This window comes from Pelecanus crispus, chromosome 3 (assembly GCF_030463565.1).
Source record: "Pelecanus crispus isolate bPelCri1 chromosome 3, bPelCri1.pri, whole genome shotgun sequence".
In the NCBI taxonomy this organism is placed as follows: domain Eukaryota; kingdom Metazoa; phylum Chordata; class Aves; order Pelecaniformes; family Pelecanidae; genus Pelecanus; species Pelecanus crispus.
Genome location: NC_134645.1, coordinates 97,561,343 through 97,587,105, shown reverse-complemented (window position 1 = coordinate 97,587,105; position 25,763 = coordinate 97,561,343). Strand labels below are relative to the sequence as shown.

Sequence of the window (25,763 nt, the reverse complement as noted above, 5' to 3'; positions counted from 1 at the left end):
AGGCAACCCCCTACTTCTCTAACATACATCACCTTAGATATCGAAATTTAAAGATGCAGTCTCCAGAAAGGCAGATTTTCCATGCAGCCATTTGTACCCACAGGCTGCGTGAGCACTGCCAAGCTCTGCTTAAGAAAAAACACAGGACAGGGGAAAAGGCAAGCATGTATGCACACTCTTCTTCTGTAAAACCAGGCAGTCTTTCTTCATGTGTACATAGAGACAGTACGGAAACATCAGAAGACAGCAGTGTGAAGTTTTCCCTGTTGAGTTACCCTGCTGATCTCAATGGCCAGGCACAGGTGGTCATCTGCATCTATAAAGACATATACATAAATATTCACCACCCAGCTCTGTACAACAGGAATACAAGACTGTACGTAAAAGGGAAATTTAAACCCTCAACCATTTAGCAGATTTTCAACATAACTGAAGGGGGGTGGGGCGGGTGTTCATTTTTTATTAGGGTTTTTTTTTCTACTTTTTCAATGTGAGGGTGATTGAGCACTGGCACAGGTTGCCCAGGGAGGTTGTGGAGTCTCCATCCTTCGAGATATTCAGAAAGTGCCTGGTCATGGTCCTGGGCAACCGGCTCTTGGTGACCCTGCTTGAGCAGGGGTGGTTGGACAAGATGGCCTCCAGAGGCCCCTTCCGGCCTCAGCCATTCCATGATTCTGTTTCCAGTATTGTATCAGCTTTAGTACATTCAGTCCTACTAAAACCTTCATTAAAGTATCATTAAAGCTTAATTTGAGATTAAATAGCAAGATTTCTCTAAAAAATTCAGCCCACAATCTATCAGCATGACATGAGCCCAGACACCTAGCAAAATTACTCGCTTCCACCCTCACGCCCCACCCGCCCCTTGAGGCTGCCTGCCTTCCGCCATCCCCCCCAACCCCACCCCACAGACTTCGGGGGCTTCCCACACGTTCAGGACCGAGTTCTCGCCGTTCCTGTCCTAAAACACCGCCGCCTCCTGAGCGGAGCCCACCCCGGGGTACCCCGGGGTCGGCGGAGGAGGAGGGAGCAGGGAGAGAGGAGAAGGCGGGACAGCGGCGCCCAGAGCTCCTCCACCCCCGCACCGCCTTGCCGAGCCAGCCAATCACTGCTTAGAGAGCGGCCCGCCCTGGCCAATCAGCGCGCCCCTAGCCTAAGGGCGCCAAGGCCCGCCACATGGGCCGGGGAGGCGGACGGGGGAGCCGCCATGTCTGACTGGGACGAGAGCAGCGACGAGGATGCCGGCGCGCCGGGTTGGCCGCCATCTTCTGCCGCCGCGCGTCTGTGGCAGCCGCCGGCGACCCCTTCGCAGAGCTGCGCCTCCGTAGAGGGCGGCGGGGGACGAAGGAGTGCTGACTGGCGGCGGGAGGCGGCGGCCATCCTCGGAGGGGAGGAGCGGGAGCCTCGAGGCGCCGCAGGCTCCCGCAGCCCGGGAGAGGCGGCGTGGCAGCGGCCGCCCCGAGCCGCCGCCGGCCAAGCTCGGGATGCCGCGGCGCCCCTCTGCTTCCACCTCGACAGCGCGCTGGTCGGGGCTCTCATAGGTAATAGCAGCCGCACCCCCACCCCCCGGGGTGCTTGGCCCGCTGAGGTAAGCGGGTGGGGGAGGAGGAGAGGACGCGGCCGCCGAGAGGTTTGTTCGTGTGGGCCCCTGCCCGTCCCTCTGTGCCCCCAGGAGGTGCATCGCTGCCTTCCACCTCCCTGGCCGTGGAAGGGCCCCAGCCCCTCCTGATCCTCTTACGTCTTTCTCGCCGGGGGATGGCAGGATGCTTTTGCAGAGTTCTGGCTGAGCAGTGGAGCTCTCCCGCTCGCCAGGGTAGCTGAGCTTTTCCTCCTTAAAGTGGCGGGGTTGATAGTGGCGGGGTTGATGTCTGTTTCTCGTGGCCAGCAGTCTGTAAGTGGGCTGAAGCCCCTTTCTAGTCACATGGAGGAAGCGTGGCTCTCTCTTGAGCTGGTTTTGCTGCTCCATCTCTTCAACTGAGCTGCCTTCCCCACCGCCATGCACCTTGCATTTGGTTAATTGCCAAAAAAGTTACCTGCATTTTCCAACAGTTTGGTGTCACAAGTTCTTTTCTTTATGTATGTATGCCCTGACATGAATGTCTTAGGTTTTGGTCACAGCCAAAATACTTACCATGTGTAGTTTTTGACAGTTTGGCCTAAATCTCTGTAATACCTGCAGTGTATCTTTATAACAGGTCGGGGCGGAGCTAAAATAAGAGAACTTGAGGATTCTTCAGGTTCCAGGATAAAGGTACCATGTGCTGTGTGTCATCTGGGCCTGGACTCTGATGGGAACATACTTGGTTTTGCTTCCGTGTAAACCAGAGTTACTGCAGCAAGTTGAAGGGTGTTGCAATGGCTGTAATAATTCTACTCTTTTACAAGAATTGGTAAAAAGGAAGTGTAATTGAGGATGTAATTTGACTGGTATGTGAAAGTAGGAAAACCTTACTGATTTTTTTTTTTTTTTTTTTTTTCCCTTCAAGCATGTATTAATTTACCTTTCTTTTAGGTAGGGAAATAAAGGGCCTTTTCCTGACAAGTTCAAATTCAGAAACAAATCAAAGACTGTTTTCAGTATATATTCTTAGATAATGTTTGTCTTTGCAGTATTAAAAAACTCAGTAAGGTTTTATGAACATAGGTTATAAAGGGAACCTATGAAGCTGAAGTAAAGATTTTTGGCAGTGTTGCTGTGCAAAACAAAGCCAAGATGTTGATTGACGATGCTGTGACAAGAGCTGGAGAAAACTACATTAGAGGTGGGACTGAGAAAGGTAAGAAATGTTTTGGGTTGGTTGTTTGTTTTTTTTTTTAAAGTGTGAATTGCCTTTCCATATATTTGGTAGTTTGCTGGAGTGGTTTTATATTTTTAGTATTTTACTGAAGCGAGTTAACTTTCACCTTGTTCTTGGACAACGGCGTACATCCTTAAAACAAGTATCTAGACATCCTCCTTTCTCAGCTATGAACAGTTTCCCCCCCTCAAACTGCCAGACTTCTGTGAAACTCTGTTCCTGTGTGTTTTCAACAATTTTAATGAATGTAGAATGTTATACTATTTGGTTTCTTGCATTATCAGTCTGATTCCCCCAAAATACAAGTATTGGTTCTAATTTAAGTTTTAATGTAGTATCTGTGCAGTATTGAAATTCAATAAGGTTTTATAAATGTAGCCTATAAAGCAAACATGTACTGATTATAGCATGGATGATGCTGACTTCTTATTACTTTCATGGGAAGTTAGCATTTAAGACTTGATGTTGTACATCATGCCTCACTTTAATAGGCTTTATTGTGTTAAATTAGTCTGTTACAGGGATATATAAGGAATGATTGTATGTTGAGATGCTGCTTATGTTGCTGTTATTTGTCTTGTTTGCCTGTGCAAAGTCATTGGGAACACATACAACATCCATCATAGTTGTTGATCTGAGGCACTGATGAGGAAGAAGGGATCCAAGAGTTGTCTTCCAGCATTAGAATAAGAAATGGAGTAGTTGTGAGGTTTGATTTTAGAAGTGCCCCAGAAGGTGGATGAGTTAAGTTTCAAGAGGCTAGAAAAAGTTCACACTTCCTTAGCATGTGCAACTGTTTTCCTCATGTTTCCTGGTTTTCCACTAATATGTAATTGTGTTGCCATTTATATCTTCAGTGTAAAACCCTTCTTATGAAGTGTTAACCTCATCAAAAAAGAGGTATAGAGTGTAACTACACTGAGACCTTATTGTGGTGATGTTGGACGCTTCAGAAGTAAACCTTGCTCTTGTAGCTGTTAAAAATAAAGCTTTCTGTCTGCATATCATCTACTACTTTCACAAGTTTTTCAAAAGACTGCTGCACAACAAGCCTTATTTATAGCTGGAGGAGCAGCATTTTGGAACCTTCATTACTTTCTTTAAGTAGCTAAAGATGTTGAAATGCTTCTTTTTTATCAGAACTGGATTTGTACAGGTTTTACTGATGTTTCAGGGTAGGACCTAGGAACAAATTTTATGCTTAAATGCTTAATGTCTATTCAAAATCACAGAAGAGGCCTTACAATAGAAAAAGAAAATAAGGTGTTTGTTTTAAGGGGGGGTTCTTCCCCACCCCCCAACAGATTCTATCAAACAGCAGCATTTTGGTACTAACTCTGCAGGAAGAACTCTGGATGTTATCAAGCCTGAAAATAACCCAAAGAAATCGGTGATTAACTGGGCCTCTCTTCGAGAAAACAAAGCTAAATATGAGGCTATGAAGTGGGCAGGTTAGTTTTAGAATTTTTATTGTATGGTACTTGTCTTCATATGATAAATCTGTTGAATGCTTAAACGTTTTTAATTTTTGCTTTGAGATGACTGAATCTTTCAGTGTCCAAGTTAAGTATTTGCAAGGAAGTGACCATGTCAGCATTTCTCAACATGGTCATGGAGGACACTAGTTATTGTGTGAAGACTTAACTTACTACTCAATTGGTATTCTCACTTTACCCTTTGAAAATGCTGTTGTTTTGTATGTGGCCGCAGCAAAAATCTGAGAATTGTTATATATTATGCTATATATGTTAGTAGAAATTACTGTAGAACTTGAAATGTGGAGAAGTGGTTCTTTGGCAGACACGTATTTTTCTCGGCCTTCACCTCTTACATGAACACAATAGTCTTCCACTGCTTTTGACTAGTCTTTTAGTACAAGGCACAGTTTGGGTTTTGGGATTTCCATCTTAAACTTTAGCAAACTTACCCTGAATCTGTAACATTACTTATTGACTCAAGTTTACTTTTTCTGATTGTATAAGACTTGCCTCCAATTGAGAAAAACTTCTATAAAGAGTCATCAAGGACTGCATCTATGTCACAAGAAGAAGTGGAACTGTGGCGGTAAGACCGTTTCTGTAAGAACTCATGTGCTTGGCAAAAATAAATTTTAAGGTATAAAACCCAGAAAGTGGGAGATGAAATACTGAGACAGAAGCATTAATTAGGGTCTTGTAACAACTAGATCTTCTTAGGAACTCTTTTATAGGAATTAAACAATTAACTGGCAGATGAGGTGTTATTAGTTGCTTGGAAAATTAACTTCAGGGATTAACTGCTTCTCTAAAAGTGTTTGGTGTAGTTGACTTTCAGAAGGGAAAAAAATCAGGACAGTTCATTGGCTTTGGCTGTTTCTTTCCATTTCACGAGACAGCATCTTCACGTTTTCTAAGTCCTTCCAAATATTGTTCACGTGTTGAATACCTCTTGGCTGCCATTCCCCCCCCCCCCCCAATTATATTTTAGTTGAATACCGTCTTCAAAACAAATTTTAAAGAATCATAGGTTGCTTTGGGTTGGAAGGGAGCTTTAGAGGTCATCTAGCCCAACCCCCCTGCAGTGAGCAGGGACAGCTTTAACCAGATCAGGTTGCTCAGAGCCCCATCCAGCCTGACCTTGAATGTTTCCAGGGATGGGGCCTCCACTGCCTCTCTGGGCAACCTGTTCCAGTGCCTCACCACCCTCATTGTAAAAGATTTCTTCCTTATATCCAGTCTAAAGCTACCCTCTTTTAGTTCAAAACCATTACTCCTTGTCCTGTCACAACAGGCCTTGCTAAAAAGATTGTCCCCATCTTTCCTATAGGCCCCCTTTAAGTACTGAAAGGCCACAGTAAGGTCTCCCTGCAGCCTTCTCTTCTCCAGGCTGAACAACCCCAACTCTCTCGGCCTGTCCTCATAGGAGAGGTGCTCCAGCCCTCGGATCATTTCTGTGGCCCTCTTCTGGACCCGCTCCAGCAGGTCCATGTCCTTCTTGTGCTGGGGGCTCCAGAGTTGGACGCAGTATTCCAGATGAGGTCTCACCAGAGCAGAGTAGAGGGGCAGAATCACCTCCCTCGACCTGCTGGCCACGCTTCTTTTGATGCAGCCCAGGATATGGTTGGCCTTCTGGGCTGTGAGCACACATTGTTGGCTCACATCCAGCTTTTCATCTACCAGTACCCCCAAGTCCTTCTCTGCAGGGCTGCTCTCAATCCCTTCATCCCCCAACCTGTATTGATATCGGGGGTTGCCCCGTCCCAGGTGCAGGACCTTGCACTTGGCCTTGTTGAACCTCATGAGGTTCACAGAGGCCCACCTCTCCAGCTTGTCCAGGTCCCTCTGGATGACATCTGGTCCTTCTGGTGTGTCAACCGCACCACTCAGCTTGGTGTCGTCTGCAAACTTGCTGAGGGTGCACTCGATCCCACTGTCTAGGTCATTGATGAAGATATTAAAAAGTACTGGTCCCAGTATGGACCCCTGAGGGATGCCACTTGTCACCGGTTTCCATGTGGACATCGAGCCGTTGACCACGACCCTCTGGATGTGACCATCCAGCCAATTCCTTATCCACCGAACAGTCCACCCATCAAATCCATCCCCCCAGTTTAGAGAGAAGGATGTTATGGGGCACCATGTCAAAAGTTTTACCGAAGTCCAGATAGATGACAGCCATTGCTTTTCCCTTGTCTACTGATACAGTCACTCCTTCATAGAAAGCCACTAGGTTGCTCAGGCAGGACTTTTGGTGAAGCTGTGCTGGCTGTCTCGAATCACCTCCCTGTCCTCCATGTGCTTGAGCATAGCTTCTAGGAGGATCTGGTCCATGATCTTCCCAGGCACAGAGGTGAGGCTGACAGGTCAGTAGTTCCCAGGGTCCTCCTTTCTTCCCTTTTTTAAAAATAGGCACAATGTTTCCCTTCTTCCAGTCACCAGAGACTTCACCCAACTGCCATGACTTTTCAAATGTTATGGAGAGTGGCTTGGCAACTACATCAGCCAATTCCCTCAGGACTCTGGGATGCATCTCATCAGGTCCCATAGAGTTTTGTACATTCAGGTTCCTCAGGTGGTCACGAACCTGATGTTCCCTTACAGTGGGAGGGGCTTTACCCCCCTGCTCCCCATCTTGTGGTCAGTCGACTCAGGAGGGGTGAGGAGAGAGGTTGCCAGTGAAGACTGAGGCAAAAAAGTTGTACCTCTGCCTTCTCCTCGTCTGTTGATACTAGGTCACCATTCATGTTCATCGGGGGAGGGGGTACACATTCTTTAACCTTCCTTTTCTGGTTGACATACCTGTAGAAGCCCTTCTTGTTATTCTTTGTATCCCTTGCCAAGTTCAGCTCCAGCTGCGCCTTGGCCTTCCTGACCCCATCCCTACACAACCGGGCAGCATCACTGTACTCTTCCCAGGACACCTGTCCCTGCTTCCGCTGCCTGTGCAGTTCCCTCTTGCTCTTTAGTTTGACCAGCAGGTCTTGACTCAGCCATGCTGGTCTCTTCCCTTCCTTGCCTGATTTCTTACACCTGGGGACTGAGAGCTCTTGCGCTCTATAGAAGGTGTCCTTAAAGATATGCGAGCTCTGTTCTGTTCCCCTGTCCCTGAGGACCGTTTCCCAGGGGATCCTTTTAAGTCCTTGAAGAGCTAGAAGTTTGCTTTCCTAAAATTTAGGATCCTGACTATACTTGTTGCTTTTCCCATATCCCTCAGGAGTGTGAACTCTAGCAATGCATGATCACTGCAGCCCAGGCTGCCTCCAGTCTTGACGTCACTGATGAGCTCACTTGCATTGGTGATCATCAGGTCCAGTATTGCAATTTCTGTTACTGTTTTCTTCCTATCTGCCTTGTCTTTACAAGTACATCCTGGTGAGTACATGCCTCAGTTAACTATGCATTCATTTTGATCCAGCAGTCTACATCATTATTTTGCAAGAAAAGCAGATTGTCTGTTTCAAGTGATTCTGTTCCGGCCCTGGTAATTTTCAGTAGTTCTAATGAAGTTTGTGAACATTCTTGTAGCATTACCATTTATTACTTTTCTTTTTGCATGCTCTCTGTGTTTTTTCTCTTGCATGCCTACCAGGGAAACCTTGCCACAGTGGGTGAAGCATGGAACTGACACCTGTTTCCTTAAAGTATATGTACGTGTCGTGGTTTAGCCCCAGCCAGCAACTAAGCACCACGCAGCCGCTTGCTCACTTCCCCTACCCTGATGGGATGGGGGAGAGAATCAGAGGAGTAAGAGTGAGAAAAACTCCTGGGTTGAGATAAGAACAATTTAATAATTGAAATAAAGTAAAATAGTAATGATAATAATAACAACATAATAATATGCAAAGCAAGTGATGCACAGTGCAATTGCTCACCACCCACTGACTGATGCCCAGACAGTTCCTGAGCAGTGATCACTGCTTCCTGGCCACCCCCCCCCCCCCAAGCTTATATACTGAGCATGACGTCATATGGTATGGAATAGCCCTTTGGTCAGTTTGGATCAACTACTCTGGCTGTGCCCCCTCCCAGTTTCTTGTGTGCCTGGCAGAGCATGGGAAGCTGAAAAGTCCTTGACTAGCATAAGCAGTACTTAGCAACAACTAAAACATCAGTGTGTTACCAACATTCTTCTCCTACTAAATCCAAAACACAGCACTATGCCTGCTACTAGGAAGAAAATTAACTCTATCCCAGCTGAAACCAGGACAGTACATGTTATTGTTAGAGCTAGTGAAGAGCAACAGAACCGTTGTTCTGTAGGTTCAGAACATGCATTGAAGAATAGCACTTGTGTGATAAAGGAATTTGTTTCCTTTAAGGAAAAAAAAAGACAGTAATTGAAAAAAAAATGTTTTTGTAGCCATGAGGAAAGGTGGAATTATGCATACTTTTCCTAGCCCACACCCCACTTGAAGTAAAACTATTTGCTGAATGGAATCTTCAGAAGAGTACAAGACTGGAATGAAGATAAACTACTTATGCATATTAATACCTCTTAATTGGGGGAGCCTCAGAACTTCTGTTTTTATATAGCTTTTTGTGTGTGGTGTTGTGTTTTGGGTTTTGTTTGTTTGGGTTTGGGGTGCAGGGTTTTTTGGGAGCTTGTCTTACTAACCACGTTCTTTTTTCTAAACTGTTCTGTTTGTATTTTCTAGAGCATCCAGGGACCTGCTCTGAAAATACTTTGGGAAGGCTTTTGTCAGAATATAGGGTTCTGACAAAGAAGTCAAATTGATTCCTATGAGTTCTAGATTGTCTTTAGGTTTAAAAACTTGTCACAGTTATTTAATTTGAAATAGCATATAATTAAAGTGTGGTATGACGGGACTGCAGTTCATGTTAATATTCATATATAACTTCAAATTAGTCACTCTTAAGAAAGAATGGTAATTGATGCCTCCAGGAGGAGTGTTTCTGGAGTAAGGCTTTCTTAAAAGTTAGAAGAATAGTTGTAAGTCTCATTCAAGAGCCTGAACTTGGGTTTTGTTGTTCCAGGAATTAAAAAAAAGTCAGAAAGGCAGTCTTTTGTGTTAGCTCTACTTTTTCAGATGATGAGACTTTAAAGCAATTGCACTTCTTTTAATTCTATACAGGAAAGAAAATAATAATATCATTTGTGATGACTTAAAGGAAGGTGAAAAGCGCTGCATTCCCAATCCTGTTTGTAATTTTGAAGATGTATTTGAGCATTATCCTGATATTATGGCTAATATAAGACAAGTTGGTTTTCAAAAACCTACACCAATTCAGGTACTTCTTCAATTTTGATGACTCTTTAACTGAAGCTTAAGCGGAAAGTACATTTAAGTATTTGTATTTTTATGTTAGTCCCAGGCATGGCCGATCATACTCCAAGGAATTGATCTTATTGGTATAGCACAGACTGGTACTGGGAAGACATTAGCATACTTAATGCCTGGATTCATTCACTTGACTTCACAACCAATGTAAGGACTGCTTACGTGTCTGACTTATTTAGCTGTGGATACTTCCCCCCACCCCTCATGTGATGGTTTTCTAGTGAAGAAGGTAATAAATCATAAATTGAAAAAAAAATTATAAACCTGGTGAAATAAGTACCAAAGTTGTCACTATAGATGCCATTAGTAGCAGTGTCCGGCGAAAGTCTAGAACGGTATAAAAATGTTTGATGTCAGATGTGTTGGACTTCACCTAGCCTTATATACCCACATTCTAAAGATGGTTTATTGCAGATCCAAAGATCAGCGTGGGGGGCCAGGAATGTTAGTCCTTGCTCCCACTCGAGAACTGGCACTTCAAGTGGAGGCAGAGTGTTTGAAGTATGCATACAAAGGAATTAAAAGGTAACCTTACTTCTCATCTGCTTATTAAGTAATTTTTTTTCCTACCATTTGTGGCTTAATTCACCTACTACAATAATAGCATTTGGTAAGAGGGGAGGAGAAGGTAGTAAATACAGAGTTTCTATTTTCCCAGTTTTTAGAATGCCTGTTTTGACTACTCTGATGGTGAAAATCTGCTTCTTATACAGAGAACTCCAACTATATTGTAGCTTTGTCTGTTGCTTCTTGTCCTCTCTGGACACCTGAGAAGAGTCTGGCTGTGTCTTCTCGGCACCCTGCTGTTACATAGCTGTAGACAGCAATATGGTCTCCCTGAACCTTCTCCTCTTCAGGCTGAACAAGCCTGGTTACCAACTTCTCACGTCATGCACTCCATCCTCTTGACTGTCTTGGAAGCTGCCTGCTGGGCTTACTCCAGTATTTATATGTCTGTCTTGTAATAGAGGCAGGGGGTACAAAAACTGGATATTGTGTTTGAGGTGTGGTCTCACGAGTACTGAATAAAGGGGAATAATGAGTTGTCTCAACCTGCTGGCTACCTTCTCCGTAGTGCACAGCTGGCTTTCTTTTCTGTGGGGTTACACTGCTGAATGATGTTCAGTTTCTTGCCTACCTAAGTCCTTTCTGCAAAGCCATCTTCTAGCATGTTGGCACTCTGCCATGGAGTAATTCCATCCCCATCTTTGCTTTTGTTAAACTTCATGGGATTCCTGTCAGCACATTTCTCTAGCCTCTTGTGGTTCTTCTGAGTAGCAGCCTTGCCCTCTAGTATATCGACTGCTCCCGCAATTTGGTTTAATCTACAAACCTGCTGAGAGTGTAGGTCTTCATTTAAGCTATTAAACAGACATTACTGTACTCCAAACCTTATTTTTAGGGCTCTCTGGTAACTTTGTATATACTGAAATGTACATTCTGCTTCCTTCCAAAAAAATACTAAGTTTTACAGAGCATGTTAAGTTTATATTGAGTGTGTTTAATTGTTTTAACAGAAAAATATTAGACTTTTGGTGGTACTGTTTAGAAAATCTTTGGTGTGAATATTTTCGGAACAACCCGAAACGTACTTGAAGCTTAATAGCTATCTTCCTTTCATGATTACTTTCACTGCAGTTTGAGCAGAAAGCTATTGCTGAACTGTTGAGGGAGTATCATTCAGTGTTAAGTCCATTATTTACTGTGATACTGTCGATCACACTTACTGTATTCCTTCCTCTTGCTAATACCGGATGATACTTTTTAAAAAGGTTGACTTTAGTTGAACCTTAATACACGGCTTCTGTAAAACATTTTATTTTTCAGTATTTGCATATATGGTGGTGGGGACCGAAAAGGACAGATAGACGTGGTTACCAAAGGTGTGGATATTGTTATTGCTACTCCTGGCAGACTGAATGATCTTCAAATGAACAACTTCATAAAGTTGAAGAGCATAACATACTTGGCAAGTAGCTGATACGGAATGAGTAATGCACCAGTTGGGAAATGGTTGGCTTGGTGTGAACTTAAGCTTTAATGAAGTTTTCTTTAAACTTTTTAAGTCTTTAATTACAATACATCTTAACATTGAGATTGGTGTTGGAGGGATGGTACATACTTACCATAATTGCATTGCAGATGTGGAATATTCCCTAGAAAAAAATAAAATAGGCTTCTAGCACAGTAAGGATTTTAAAGATGCTAAATTGTTATCTCGTGTTAGTAACATTTGCTGGCTTAAAATTCATTTTGTCAAGATGAGTTATTAGTGGATGAAATGCCTTTCCCAAGTTGTCTTTTCCTCTTCTTTTAAAGGTTACCAATGACTCAAGTTCTTATTAGAACTTGTGCAGTAAGCACCAGCGTTGCAAACAGTTAGATATTTAAATGTTTGGGTGACTGACTTTCTTTTTGATCTCGGTGGGAAAATAGCCATGTAAACATTGTTATGAATCCTTACGTCTTAATTTCATTCTTGCCTTTTGCTGTGCTGGACACTTAAAACCATTGCTATTTTGTAAAATACTTTCATATATTTAAATTATTTCTGAGTTGTCTGTTTAACTGGTGACTTGTTGCCTAGCCTGACGATTTGGTCTGCTTTCTCTCCCTTATCTCCACCTCCACTCCCATCTAAGGGTTAAACACTCATTATGCAGTAATAAGTTAGCTCCAATTCTAGCTAATAGTTGTGAGCTTACTGGCAAGGCCAGTGGTGGAATTAGAAATTTGGCCATCTGGAAAAAAAGAATATTATTGGAAGACAGGAGAGCAGCCTCATGTGGAAGAGTAACATGTAATTGCTAAGCAGGAGGAAAAAAGGCCTGAAAACCTGCTTTCTGAAAACTATAGGAACATTAGTAATCTTTCTGTACCAAGTATGGTCATACTAAAAGCACACACAGCTTTGTAAAGCAAATAATATGTATGTAACCAAAAGACTGGGAAAAGATGGTTTAGTATGTGCAGAATATACTATAATATGACATTACTAAAAAGAACTAGCTTTGAAATTGAAAAATATGATGATGTAAAGCAGGAGAAAACCATTTGTTATTGTACCGCTAGCAGTTAAATATTTTCAGAAGATTGAAATCAGTGCAAGGACTGTGTTTTCCAAAGTGGTTGATGTCTCATGCCTCAGACTTTCTGGAAATGCTGTACTTTCTTCAGGTCCCGTATAAAAAGCTGGACATCCAAAAGTCTATTTTTTTTTTTAATGTTACCATATATTTTTCCATGTAGCTTCTTGTACTTTTTAATATATAAGATGCTTTCTGTTTCCACAGCTTCACTGTCAATTTTCAGCCAACGAATAATTTAATCTTGCAGCCTTATTTCAGAGAAAATAGAGGGGTATTAGATTTCAACTTTAATGCCTTGGATGAAGAACACTCTTCATGGAAGAGCTTCATTTACATTTTTCATTTGAAGACACTGATGAGTCTTGTGAATGCACCCGAAGTGCACTCAGTGTTATTTACTGGTTTGATATAATTGTTTCCCAAAGTACTTCCAAGGTCAGAGTCTGGGATACAATTGTTTGTTTAAAAAAACCCAAACAAACAACAAACCAAATTCTAACAGAGTTAGTTATATTTGAATTTACACTGTACAGAAGGTGAATTGGAGGCAGGGAATTTGTCTTCTTGCCTGACAGAACCATCAAGTTAGTTTCAGTCTTGATTCAGATTTTTAGGAACCTGTTTATTCAAGATAGGCTGCTGTTTTTTCATTATTTCAGAAGACAGACTGGGAAATTCTGTCATATGTGGCTTTTTGATTGTTTACAATATATGTCATTTGAAGATTGCTTTCTGTTTTGCTGTGTTCAGTGTAAATTGGTATTCATTCATTGGTAATCCAAGTGCTTTTTTCTTTTGACCTCATGCTCATAAAGCAGAAGTAAGGAAATTGGAGTTGTGCATGAGTAATTGGGAAGCATTTAGGGGAAAGAGTATACTTAAAAATATATAAATCATGAAGTAGGATATAGAAGGTAGATTGGAGTAGTCCTTTTATTACTCAAATACAAAAAAAGATAGTGTAAAACTTACCAATAAGTAATTTAAAACAGAGGAAAGAAAATACTTTTCACATTAAGAACTAGCTTGTAAGAATTTCTTGCCAAGAAATAGAACTGAAATGAATAATTTATCAACAAACAAGTAAATATGTATAGATAACAAGAAATCTAAGATTATGTCAGCTGGGGGGAGATTTAGCTTATAAACCAGGACCTGGCTATGAGGCGTTTGGAAAAAACAGTGCTAGTATCTCTCTTATATCTGTTACAGCCTTCATTCATTAAGCAGCTATCAGAAGTAAGGAAAGTGAACTTTAACTACTCCGATCCATCTAATACACACGTTTTCTTCTCCCTTTCCAGCGAAGTACCAGTGTGCTTAATAGCTTAGAAAGCTTCTGCTGCTGAAAGGGGCATAGTAGCCAATTCTGTATATAAAATTAGTGATGTTTCAGCCTCACCATTGTATTAGCATCCAAGTAGTTAATGAAATCACCATGAGTCCTTTGAAAATAAAGAGAATTCAATCAAGAAATAGAATTCCTGTCTTCTGTCTCTCAGATGATGATTTGTTATTATTTCAGAGATTTACATTGGTAATGTACTAAAAACCCTTAATAGAATAAAACATCTGAAAAGAATGGAATAGCAAAATCGGGACAGTAGAGAGGGATTATCATCAAAGTCCTATGTTTCTACATAAGTGACTAGAAAACGTCAATACTTAAAAGCATGATCCATATAACTGATTTATACAAACTCTATTTGAAAAGTAAAGGAGAAAAATCAGTCTTGGATGGCAGCTGCCTTTGTATGTGAATGTTTTCAGAGTCTCAAGTGTGTGTGTATATTAGAAAAAAATCAGTTTGAAATAGTTGTACTCAGACCTTCAGCTCACTTGTTCTCTTGTGTTTTTTTTTACCCGATGGAGCAAGTTTGAGCTCTGGGAGTTCTGCAGTGTCATAGTGTGAGCCAGAATGTACACCCTGCCTTTTTTCTTACCTCTAATGAGGAACTAAATTGATAACTGGTATTTTGGTCTGGTATGAGATCTCTAACAAGGTAGAAATGAGGTTTCCCCTTTAAATTACTGAACACTTCTTACTGCAAGTGTGTTGTGTGGGTGTCCCCCAAGTTTGGTTGGTTTTATTTTTGTTGGGTTTTTGTTTATTGTGGTTTTTGTTTTTTTAAATTCTGTACTTAATTTTAGGTACCAACCAAAATATTGTTAAAACAAACAAACAGGTTGACTTAAGTGCTCTTAAAGGGGCTCTGGATTTTCTTGTTCTGCCTGCAAATGTATTTCTAAATGAAAAAGCTTCAAGGAAATTGAAGAGGTGAAAAGAAGTTGAACAGGTTTTGCAATACATTACAGAGTGGATTCTGCAGTTAAAATTCCTACCATTAAAATGGTCTGCTATGTAATGTCTTGCTGAAACCCTTATCTAAGGAAGTAGACATAGGAAATAACCTTGTTCCGAGCAGGTTTTAGATGAGGCTGACAGAATGTTGGATATGGGATTTGAACCTCAGATAATGAAGATCCTAATAGATGTGCGGCCCGACAGACAAACTGTTATGACAAGGTATGTAAACGTAATAGTGCTCAGTACTTGAACACTGCAAACGTAAGGTTATTGAACAAGTTAACGTCAAAACAAAAATGTCACTTTTATTAAAACTTTTACTAGCCTAAATGGGAGTGGCATCAGTTTTCTTTCTAATTCTGTCTGGTCAGTCTTAATGAGTCATTTGACAACTCTATTTTCATTTCTTACCCCTCTTCTGATGTTTTGCATCAGCTATGCAAACAACTGAGTTCTTCCCAAAAAGGAAGGTGTCCTGGGAGTGCTAGAATTTGCCATATAAATTTGAAACGCCAACTTCCGCTTCCCCATCTGGGGCCCAACGTATATCCTAACCTTCTGATTAGTATCTGTGCTAGTTTGTACTTGGATTAATTTTTTAAATTATGCAGCTTTTGGGAGCTTAACATTGGAATATCCCAAAAATAATTTTTGTTACCGTATTTTGCGTTGGAGCTGTTTTTCTAGAGATAAAAACAGACTAGAAGGTTGCTTTTTGGGTATCGTTGAACTACTAAGCTCACTTTGGGCTACATTAGAAAGGCTCCATAATTGTTGCCTGTACTTTTAACCTAGAAAGTTATCTTTAAAGCTTGAGTGCCGTTAACTAATAATGTCTTAAGATTATTTCTAAATGTTATATAAGCTTATTACTGTTATTGCATACTCAAGTGTTTCACTGGTATATAAAAAGGAAAAGAAAGAAGAATGTGATGAAAGTAATGAATTGGAGAAGACTTTGCACTCTGTTCTCATGTGTGTGGTGTTCTTCACTTCCTGTTTAGTGCTACTTGGCCTGATGGTGTTCGTCGCCTAGCGAAATCCTATTTGAAAAATCCTATGATTGTATATGTTGGCACTCTTGACTTAGCAGTAAGTTGTTCTGTTCTTTTTTTTTTCTTTTTTCTTTTTTTCTCTCCTTTGGGAGAAACCAGGAAATATTTTGCTTGTAATTATAGGTAAGTAAATGCATGTAACTTTAAAATCAATCCAAACTTCCAAAAACCAGCTCCATATTATTCTTTTAAAGCTTCATTAAAAGTTTAGAAAGAAATTAAAAAAAAACCCTATGTTGTTATGTTTCTGTAACGATCTTGAAGTCCTAGATCTTCAGTAGAAGATGTCACAAGCAACAAGTATCAATCAAATTGAACTTTGAATGTTGTGCTTTGCAGTGCCATGTGTTCTTGCCTGAACCCTTGTTTTTGCAGCCTTCAGTTCTGTTCAGCAAGTTCGTGTTCCTTACTTGCTTTTCCTTCTGAAGGTCATCTTTCTAATGCATACAGCTCCTTATCTGGATCTGTTTCTTAACTGCTGCTTTCTCAAAGAGAGTAGAAGCTCTCTACTAAACTGGAGGGCACTTGTCTAGAGCAAGAACATATGTGTTAGAGTAAGAACTGTCTTTAAGTCCAAAACTTCTAACATGTAGATGTAGTTGCATGCTTGTCATGCTTGCGCAGCTATGTGTAGTTTGCTTCAGTACCAGCAGAATTTACAGAAGTAGTAGTTCTTCCAACATCTCTGCATCCTGGTCCAAAGATTGCTTTGAATTTGGTTCTTAAATTATGAAATTTCCCTTTTCGTTTCCATTTTTGTAGTGACAGGGAATGAGGAAACTTAGTATCCAAGACACTTAGGTAGAAATAGGGTGGGGAATGTACTTTTTGTCTGTTCTGTTCAGAACTATGCTTTTGTCAAAGACGAGAGGATCGGAATTTGAAAGCTATCAAGTGCTATTGTATCTCGCTTGCTTAATGTGCTCGTCTCTTCTATAGGAGCTTCTCCTAATTGAAGAGGTGACCTCTGTGGAGGGAGGGGGAAGGGTACCCATGAGGAGAGAGAATCTTTCTATGTATTTGATTGATTCTTCAGCCCTTGCCACAGGATTATGATGCCGTACCATGAGAATGTCTAGACCTTTATACTACTTATGTAGTGTACCTTAGACGTTCTATGGCAACCTTCAAATATAATGGAGTAAAGTTTTTATTAACAAACTGCTGTTGGAAGAATTGGGCAGAACTGATCGTTTCAGATTGATTACAAAATCTTCGTTAAAAGCTTATCCTTTTAAGAAAGACTGGCATTGTGGCAACTTGCTCTGGATTAACATAAAATATACGCAAATCAAAGTACTTCAGTCTGATTTTCACTAATATTAGGAATATTTATTTCACCTCACTGGTCTGCTAATGTGTGCCCTCTAAATCCCTGCAAATAGATGACTTGGCAAACTGCTTAAAGATAAATTTCATTATTCTCCTAAAGCAACTAGGAAGCAGCAAATAAGTCTGTATTGTTTGAGCTCCAAACTGATGTACATTTTGGTTTTAAAACAGTTTTTTGTGGTATCATATTACTAGTTTTATAATACCATAATATGGGAATTAACAGAAAAAATATTATTCTAATCTGTTTCTACTTAACATCCCTTTTTGCTGTTTAACAGGCAGTAAATACGGTAGAACAGAGAGTTATTGTTATCGCCGAGGAGGAAAAGAGAGCTTTCATGCAATACTTCGTTGACTCTATGAAGCCAAAAGATAAGGTCATCATTTTTGTGGGAAAAAAACTTACGTATGTAATCACTTCCCAGTATTACGTCTGTTCATTTTTTTTCTAACGGAAATACTGCATAGTTTCTTAGTTCACATAATTATTACCAAGTGTAACAGCTCTTGTCAGCCATGTGCTGACAAGTAGTATCTTTATTTATTCATTCCTCCAGATTGACTGGTAGTTTGTATCCTTTTTAATATCATTAGTGGTGGTGATAAATCTCAATTTTGCATAGTTAAAGTAGATGTTAAGATTCTTGGGGATACGTTAATGTGATGTATTGTTTAGTTGCATATGCAGCTGGTGCACACAAGACCTGATTGCGGGGGGCAGTGGTCATTGTACCATACCTGAGCTTTGTGAGTGAACAACACAAAAATCATCTATTATTTCTCTTGCTTATAAATAAAAGCAAACATTTATGTGGGGAATAATCTCACTTTCATACTGTTTTATAATAAATACCAGCTGACCTAGGTAGGGTTTTCCCCTTAGGCACGTGTTTAGCTTTTGTTGTAACATTATTATCTTTTGGATCTAAATATAGATGCTGCACCTTTTTTTTTTTTCTTTTTTCTTTTTAAGAACCATTGTTTTATTTCATCCTAGAGCTGATGACTTAGCAAGTGACTTTGGTCTCCAAGGAATTCCAGTACAGTCACTTCATGGTAACAGGGAACAGTGTGATCGAGAACAGGCTTTAGATGACTTCAAGAAAGGTATGCTTGTACCCAAGTACTGGTTTGTTTAGTCCAGGTTTTTAAAGCTTGTCATGTGCAGAATTTTGTCTATTTGTAAGTGCCATGTCTTTCCAGTACCATAGGAATGAAAATATTAAAGACCTCTGAACGATATGTTTACTTTGTTAATTTGACAAGTGAAAAAAACCAGCAAATAAAAAGAGATTGCTCTTCAATAAAATTTGGAATGTCTAAGAGTTAAATAATTTAAAGTAAGGCTTATTTTATTTTTGAAATCTCTGTGGAAAAGTCAATATTGTGTTAGTCTATGGAACAGTAAATTTAAGTGTCAAATGATGGTGCTTTCAGTGACACAGTTCTGCTCTTGAGTATGCCAATAGGGTTATACTTTGGTGTTATGTGATCACATGCTAATAAAGAGTAGTTGTATGATAAAGATGCCAGCTGAGAATATAGTTTTTGAAGTTTTGTTCTTTTCACAGGCTCTTTGTATCAGCTAGGCATGTTTCTTGCTTCTCCTGCACCCTGCTGTTCTACTTGTGAAATACAAATAATAGTAAAATGACATTTTGAGTGCTTGCTTACCACCTTGTATTTGAAGCTAACTCAGTGTGACATGCAACAAGCATATTTTTCCTTTTTGTGTTAAGAATAAGTGCATTATACACTAGAAAACCAACAGACGGGAGTATATGTTCTGTGTATTCCATAAACTCCCATTCTCTCTCTGTTGTACTTATTTTAGGCAAAGTCAGAATACTGGTAGCTACTGACTTAGCATCCCGTGGCCTTGATGTGCATGATATTACTCATGTTTTTAACTTTGACTTCCCTCGCAACATTGAAGAATATGTTCATAGAATAGGTCGTACTGGAAGAGCAGGGTAAGTGTTTACAAGAAAATAGTAATGTCTCTATTTTATGCACTGCATAGGTGTTTCTTTTGTGAAATGCTAGAGCTACAGGTGATACGGAGTGCAGGAGTGAAGACTCCAGAGTCTATCAAAATATGTTTGGGATAATACACACTGCTTTATGTTTTGAAATTAGTTCACTGTTAAATTTAAGGCAAACAAGTTTTCCATTTTTCTGTTATTTCATTGAAGTGGATGGGAATGAGGGATGTTTGAAAGCTGGTTTAAGTGTGGGGAAGAATTACAGTTCAAAACAACTTCTGTGTAGATATTCTGAAACATCACTTCCTTGTTTGTCTCTTTGTGAGCTGCTGAGTGTTTAATTTCCTAGACAGCCCACTGGGAAAAAAAAAACATATATAAATTCAAACTTTTCAGCCTATGATGGTGGTGTGATTTGGTGTTAGGACTTCTGAATGCTGCTTTCCCAGGTTGGCACAAGTGTGCTTTTTCTTTGTGTATGTGTTTATTTTAATCATTATATGAATATATGTCTCTTCATACTTAAATATGTTGTCTTTATGCTGTTTATTGTCTAAAAGTCTAAATTAGTTGTGCCTTTGCTCCATTTTAGGTGAATTGCCATGTTCTGATCTTTATGAAAAGTTGCTTTTTGTTATGTGCATCATGTCAATACTCAAGCCAGTTTTATCTGTCAGTTCAATAATACTGCCTGTAGTACAATTTATTACTGTATAGATCAGTAGGAAAAGCCTAGCGGCAGTTATTTTGAAGATCAACAGTTATTTCATTCCTTGTTTAGACGTACTGGGGAGGCAGTAACGCTTGTCACTAAGAATGATTGGAGGGTTGCTTCTGAGCTGATTGAAATTCTGGAAAGAGCAAACCAAGTAAGAATACATCTTACTGGGTAAGATTTATATTGGTTCTGGGTTACCACTTGAAACAGTTCATGAAGGTCTAAGCCTACTTAGACCTTTCTTGGTGAGTGTTTGTAGTGTCTCGGGGAAGAAAATGGGTGCTTGAGTCTCTGTTGTCTTGGATATCCTTAGCTGTATTTTACCTTACAGATGAGTCCCAGAAAAGAACCAAGAACTTTAATCAAAGCCTTCCACTTCCAAAGAAAAAGTAGCTAACATATGCACACATAGAGGTCTGCAGAGGAATAATAGGGTCTATTTTATTTCATTTGTATTTCACTTCTGAACTTGTGTACTAATGTTCTTGTTTAACAGTGTAAATATTAACAATATTTATACCAGAAGAGGCTCAACTATCTATCAGTTCATTATATCTGAGAGTTGTGATATCTGCATGTACTTTTCCAAGCTATCGTTTTTACAGATGTTTGTAAACTGTATGGGAAATAAGACTAGAATGTGATTTATTTCTTTATTTTAAAGAAACATTTTTTTCTTCGTGCTACCATATCTGAGAAGCCAGAGACAATTATGTTGCTGGTTTTGTTGTAATAAGAAATAGCATTTTGCCTGATTTATAGTAAACCCCTAGTTCATGTCCTGACTTGAATTGAAATTTTTTAATTTTTTTGGTTTGTTTGTTTGTGTAGGGGGATGGGAGTTTGAGTACAAACTAAGTGCTTTTCCCTAGGATCTGTGGTTGTTACGGCAGACACTTACTGAAACTTTAAACCCTGAGTTAGAACTGCACCTAAATCTTCTGTTTTACAACTCTTCTTTGAAAGATGTTATGCCACTTCTTGCAAACCTGCTAAGATGATTTTGAGGGAGGAGTAAAAAAAAAAACAAAACAAAAACCAAACCCAAAAAACCCCCAAGAGTTTGTCCCCTAATAGTTTCTTAAAGTTACAAGCTTTTGGGGGGGAGTGGTTGTTGCGGGGGGTGGGGGGTGTTGGGTTGGGTGCATTGTTTTTTTGTGTTTGGGGGTTTTTTGTTTTTTGGTGGGGTTTTTTTTTGTTTGTTTTTAGAAAATGTAAGAGATTAAACCAGTAATGATAACTTTGAAGCCACTTAAATAGAATTTTCAGGTGCCTTGTTCTGTATTCTGAGTCAGCCATTACCATCCACGCCTTGTCTCCTGCTGCAGACTGTGAAGTTCCCAAACTTTTGTAACGTGTGATGGTTCTGGGAATGGGTCTCTGAGTTCAGAGGAGAAAAGAGCATCTCTGAATCCTTACTTTCAAGGGTAACTGTTAGTCACAAGATTATTCTCAAACTTTTAGTTATAGCTGATAGAAGGATCCATACAGGCAGATTTTTTTTTCCTCATGATAATGAAAATACCATTACTTCAGTCTTAAAGCATCATATAAAAGGGAAGGAGAGCAACTGAAAACATGGTGTGAATGTTCAGAATACTTCAATTTCAAAACAAGTAAGGTGCTTTTGTTAGCCAGATGTTTTCCATGATTTTGAATGTACAGGTAATCTCCCTAAAGAAAAACAGGTACAACAGAAAGTTTTCAGTGTCATGCTGCAGGGATCTTTTATATAAAGCTTACTAAGAAGCATGGACAGATTTATTGGGGAATCAGGTGGAAAAACACTGATCCCTCTAATACCAAGAAGAGTGTTACATATAAATTATGGCATCTTTATCCTTTTGTGTTTTCTCATTTGGACTACCATACGTGGCTTATATGTTTAGCAGATACACGGATTGTTTGTATAAAAATCTCAACAAACCAGTAGATGCTGGATGTTACCTCACTGAGATCTTTGTTCTGTATCCTGGCTTCTTCCCACTCTTTCCTTATGCCTGCTCAGAAGCCACTCTTGCAAGAAACTGCTGCGATTTTAGTTGGAATAAATTCTGTTTCGTACTGTAGGAGGGGAACTGGTCTGATACTGAGGAAGAAAATCATCCAGTGTTTCAACTGAAAACTAACTTTGTCTAACTGTCTCTATTATACAAGTCTGTAGTGACTTTCAGCTAAAGAAATGCGTAATTTTTCACTTTATTTTTAAACAGCGTCTAAAACTTAGGCAGAATAGACTGTTCTGTAGGCATCCTGTTCTGTGGACTCCTGACAGCCAGGGCAGCTGTTTACCAGTAAGAGCAATTCAGCACATAAAATATGTACTAGTGAGCTGATGCTCATGCTGGCTTAAGAGAAGTTGCTGATAGCAAATGGCAAGCATTGCTGAATTACAAAGCCTGACAAAAGAAGCTGGAACTGGAGGAATATACCTTCCTGCCTCACCAGTGGCTGCACTCTTCACCTGTTCAAGCATTGCCGGGTCTAGGCATTTCTAAGGAGACTTAACAGTATTTAAATCTGTTTGTGCTCTACTGTTTGCACTGTATTTGTGCCACTTGCGGAGGGACAGACCACAGAGGCTGAGCAATCGCGTTAATACCATGCTCACACGCACTGCAGAAGCTTGCTCTTCGGTCTCTGATGGGGAAGCTGATTCTGGACTGGATATCTTCTACCTGCTGCGTGGCTACGTGCTGTAGCAGATTTTTGAAGCAGACTGGTTTTGATGGATTGCTGATCTAAAACCTTTTCTGACAGTAGTCACTCGTACTGCTTTTTGCAGTAAACATTTGCATTAACGTCTGCATTATGCCTGATCTGGCTGAAGGAGACTTGTTGGACACTGCCTTTGTTCCATGATCTATAAGAATGGTATACGGGTGGGTTTTGGGTTGTTTTTCTTTCGTTCAGGGATCAGTGTCACTCAACCTAATAAAGTCTCTGTAATTCTTTGCATCTGGCCTCAGTCCGTACAACTGTGAGTAACTCGAAGGTGACAAAGTGTGCTGATGATACTATTCACCTCCTTTTTCACATAATTACAAACATACCAGAAAGCACCGTGGATCTTGGTAAGATGCTCTTGTGACCTCCCAGTGCTGGGAGAACAGACCACTTTCTGCTGTGCTTCTTTTCTTGTCTTTTATCTTTGTTTTATCTGTATGAGAATCCTTCCTATGGCAAAGCTTTCTTTAAGTACCAAAGTTTCTCTTCAGAGCTCTTGTGTAACATTCAAATATATATGTATAAAATATGGTATCACCTGGACATTTTTTCCAACTGTTCATTATCACTGAAAGATGTATTTCTATCTGAAACACAAATGTTCTCATTAGCTGGTTATATGTTGTCATCAGATATAGTGATAGTAGCATACATATGTAATTGAAAATCCAGGGACACTGTGCTGATTGTTTTTCAGTATATTTCAGTATAATTTTATGTAAAAAGATTTCTTTCTGCATCTGTACAGAAGGACAATCTGCAAAGTGACAGGAGCCAGATAAATAATAAAATCAAGTTTGGGAACATACAATTCAATAGCATTTTTGTAAAGCAGAGTCTAAAAGTTTAGATTTACTTCAAACTGACCTTGTTCTTGTGCTGCTTTCTTATCAGGTAGTTCCTAATGAGCTTATTGCAATGGCAGAAAGATACAAACAATTTCAAATCAGAAAAGAAATTGAAAAGGATATACGAAGACCTCAGCGAAAGCCCTCAAAATAACTAATCCCTTGAAGTTATTGAAACAAAGTAAGTGATTATAGTTAGTGTTAGCATCTATGGACTTGAATTTAGAAGTTTATTTTCTCGGTTGATTTTTTTTCTGTACCTATCCAATTAAATAAAATGTGTTTTAAAAAAAAGCGTCGTAGAAAACTGGATTAACTATATATAGAAATAAACCTAGTTTTGCACTTGGACATTATTTTCACTTAAGAAAAATTAATTTCATTATTTTTTTTTCTTGTGTGATATGCATAATTTCTAAAGCCATTTAGAAAACGGTTAAAAGCAAATATTGTGGGTTTGGTGTTTTTTTTTTTTAGTTAAATGCAGTATTAATATATAAGAATATAAAAGATAATTTTTCCTTTTATTTTCAGAGACCTGGATTAGTGAATGTAAGCAATGTTTGTCAGTGTGGCTTCAAAATACTGTACTTCTGCATTGATACACCACATCTGCCAGTGGCATGTAGAAGTATTTCCAAGGATAACTTAGTTATTTGAAAACTGCTCTGTTTGCAGTAACTCATGTTTGCTGAAGCAAGTATTTATTTTTGTTTAGTTGTTTTTGTTAAGACTTGTGTCTTGAGCTTTTTTTGAGATGTCTGCATTTCCTCCTAATGGAGGAGAGTATAACAAGAACTATGTGTTTGTGGCTAACTGGAAAAAAAACCAAACAGCTTCTACTTTTGTTCTCATGGATGCAATTTTCTACCTTAAGGAAGAAAACCAGAGTTTACTAGAGCAATGTTAACAAAGTCATGAAGAAAAAAATGTATTTGAAGGTCAACTTTTGTTTACTTCGGATGAAGTTGATTCAAATTTTACATTTGGATGTCAGGTTCTGTCACTCAGACTGCTAATGGTAATGGGATATGTTTTCACTCTTTGGTAGTTATATGGGAGGGAGCTGTTCCTTCATTTCACACTTGGTCTGAACTTGTGTTTATTCATGTGTCATGTGTAAATGAAAAATTAGTAAACTGAATCTAGTGAGATGAGAATATTTTAGTAAAGTTATTCTCTAAATGTTCTCCTGTCCTTCCCTCTTCTTTTGCTTCTAATTGGGATGAAATCTGGGCAGTATTTAAGCCAGTAGGTTATTTTGCCTTCAAAAAGTAGGCTAAAAATATGGACTTCCCATGGCTTCTTTAAGAAAAAGCAAAAGATGTACTTATTTACAGCACAGCAGTTCACAATGTATTTATCACCTGCACATTTTTAGTAATAGGAAATATTATAATTATTTTCTCGTAATGCATACATGCTTCAACACAAGAAAAACTGAGCTGAATTCTGATTCCAAGAATCACATTCGTGCTGCATTTTGCTTTTGATAACCTCTTCATATGGAGTCTCTTCCTCCTTGATACGGGTTGAAGATACATTCTTTCTTCAAGACTTGTCACACAAATGCTCATTGGCACAATAACTTTTACTGTGTTGCAGCCCATTAGATAATGATTGTTTCCTGGCCAAAGTCCATTGAAAAGACCAATTTCCAAAGCAATTCTGAAGACTCAGAAAAGGTAAGTTACTTCAGGAACTTCATATTGTTTCAACAGCATAATCTCTCTGCTCACTGTTGCTTGTGATTGTCCTCTGCAAAAGGTCTTCACCCAGTTGATGTGGTTTATGTCAAAGTAACTCCAGTGACTTTTTCTTTTGAAAGCAAGAGTGTATTCTGGGTATTCTGCAGCAGATTTTAATTTTAAATACAATTGTCATTTTTCACTTTTACACAGTCATTGATGCCTTTATATTTGCAATCGTAGAAATTACATGTGGGAAATTAACTATTGCAAATTCTTCTTCTATACATTCTTAGTATACTTTGAAGATACTTTGCAGGTGACATCTTCATTTGGATAGGGAAGATGAATATTACTTGAAGTGACCTATTTCTTTGAAGGGTTATGGGTAACCAGCGTACCTGGAATATGTCATTTTCTCTTAGCATTCTTGA

The 25,763-nt window shown here is 39.5% G+C and overlaps 1 protein-coding gene across 1 annotated transcript; it reads left to right on the top strand.

Annotated features, from left to right (window-relative positions):
- Window positions 1–1,207: 1,207 nt before the first annotated feature.
- Window positions 1,208–23,802, top strand: DDX43 (DEAD-box helicase 43). The gene is made up of 16 exons (XM_075707812.1): window positions 1,208–1,541; window positions 2,196–2,251; window positions 2,645–2,777; window positions 4,142–4,249; window positions 4,781–4,862; window positions 9,370–9,526; window positions 9,605–9,723; window positions 9,991–10,101; window positions 11,404–11,545; window positions 15,092–15,192; window positions 15,978–16,065; window positions 17,642–17,769; window positions 18,361–18,470; window positions 19,198–19,336; window positions 20,130–20,217; window positions 23,688–23,802. Exons 1-16 carry the CDS (start codon window positions 1,208–1,210, stop codon window positions 23,793–23,795), a joined length of 2,004 nt encoding a protein of 667 aa, XP_075563927.1. The 3' UTR covers window positions 23,796–23,802.
- Window positions 23,803–25,763: the final 1,961 nt, after the last annotated feature.

What these genes read in the sequence shown, in the direction of transcription:
- DDX43 (XM_075707812.1), top strand. Translation starts at nt 1,208, where the DNA reads ATGTCTGACTGGGACGAGAGCAGCGACGAGGATGCCGGCGCGCCGGGT. An exon ending in GAAGAAGTGGAACTGTGGCG is followed by an intron (nt 4,863 to 9,369) that starts GTAAGACCGTTT and finishes AATTCTATACAG; the next exon opens with GAAAGAAAATAATAATATCA. An exon ending in TGAAGAGCATAACATACTTG is followed by an intron (nt 11,546 to 15,091) that starts GCAAGTAGCTGA and finishes TGTTCCGAGCAG; the next exon opens with GTTTTAGATGAGGCTGACAG.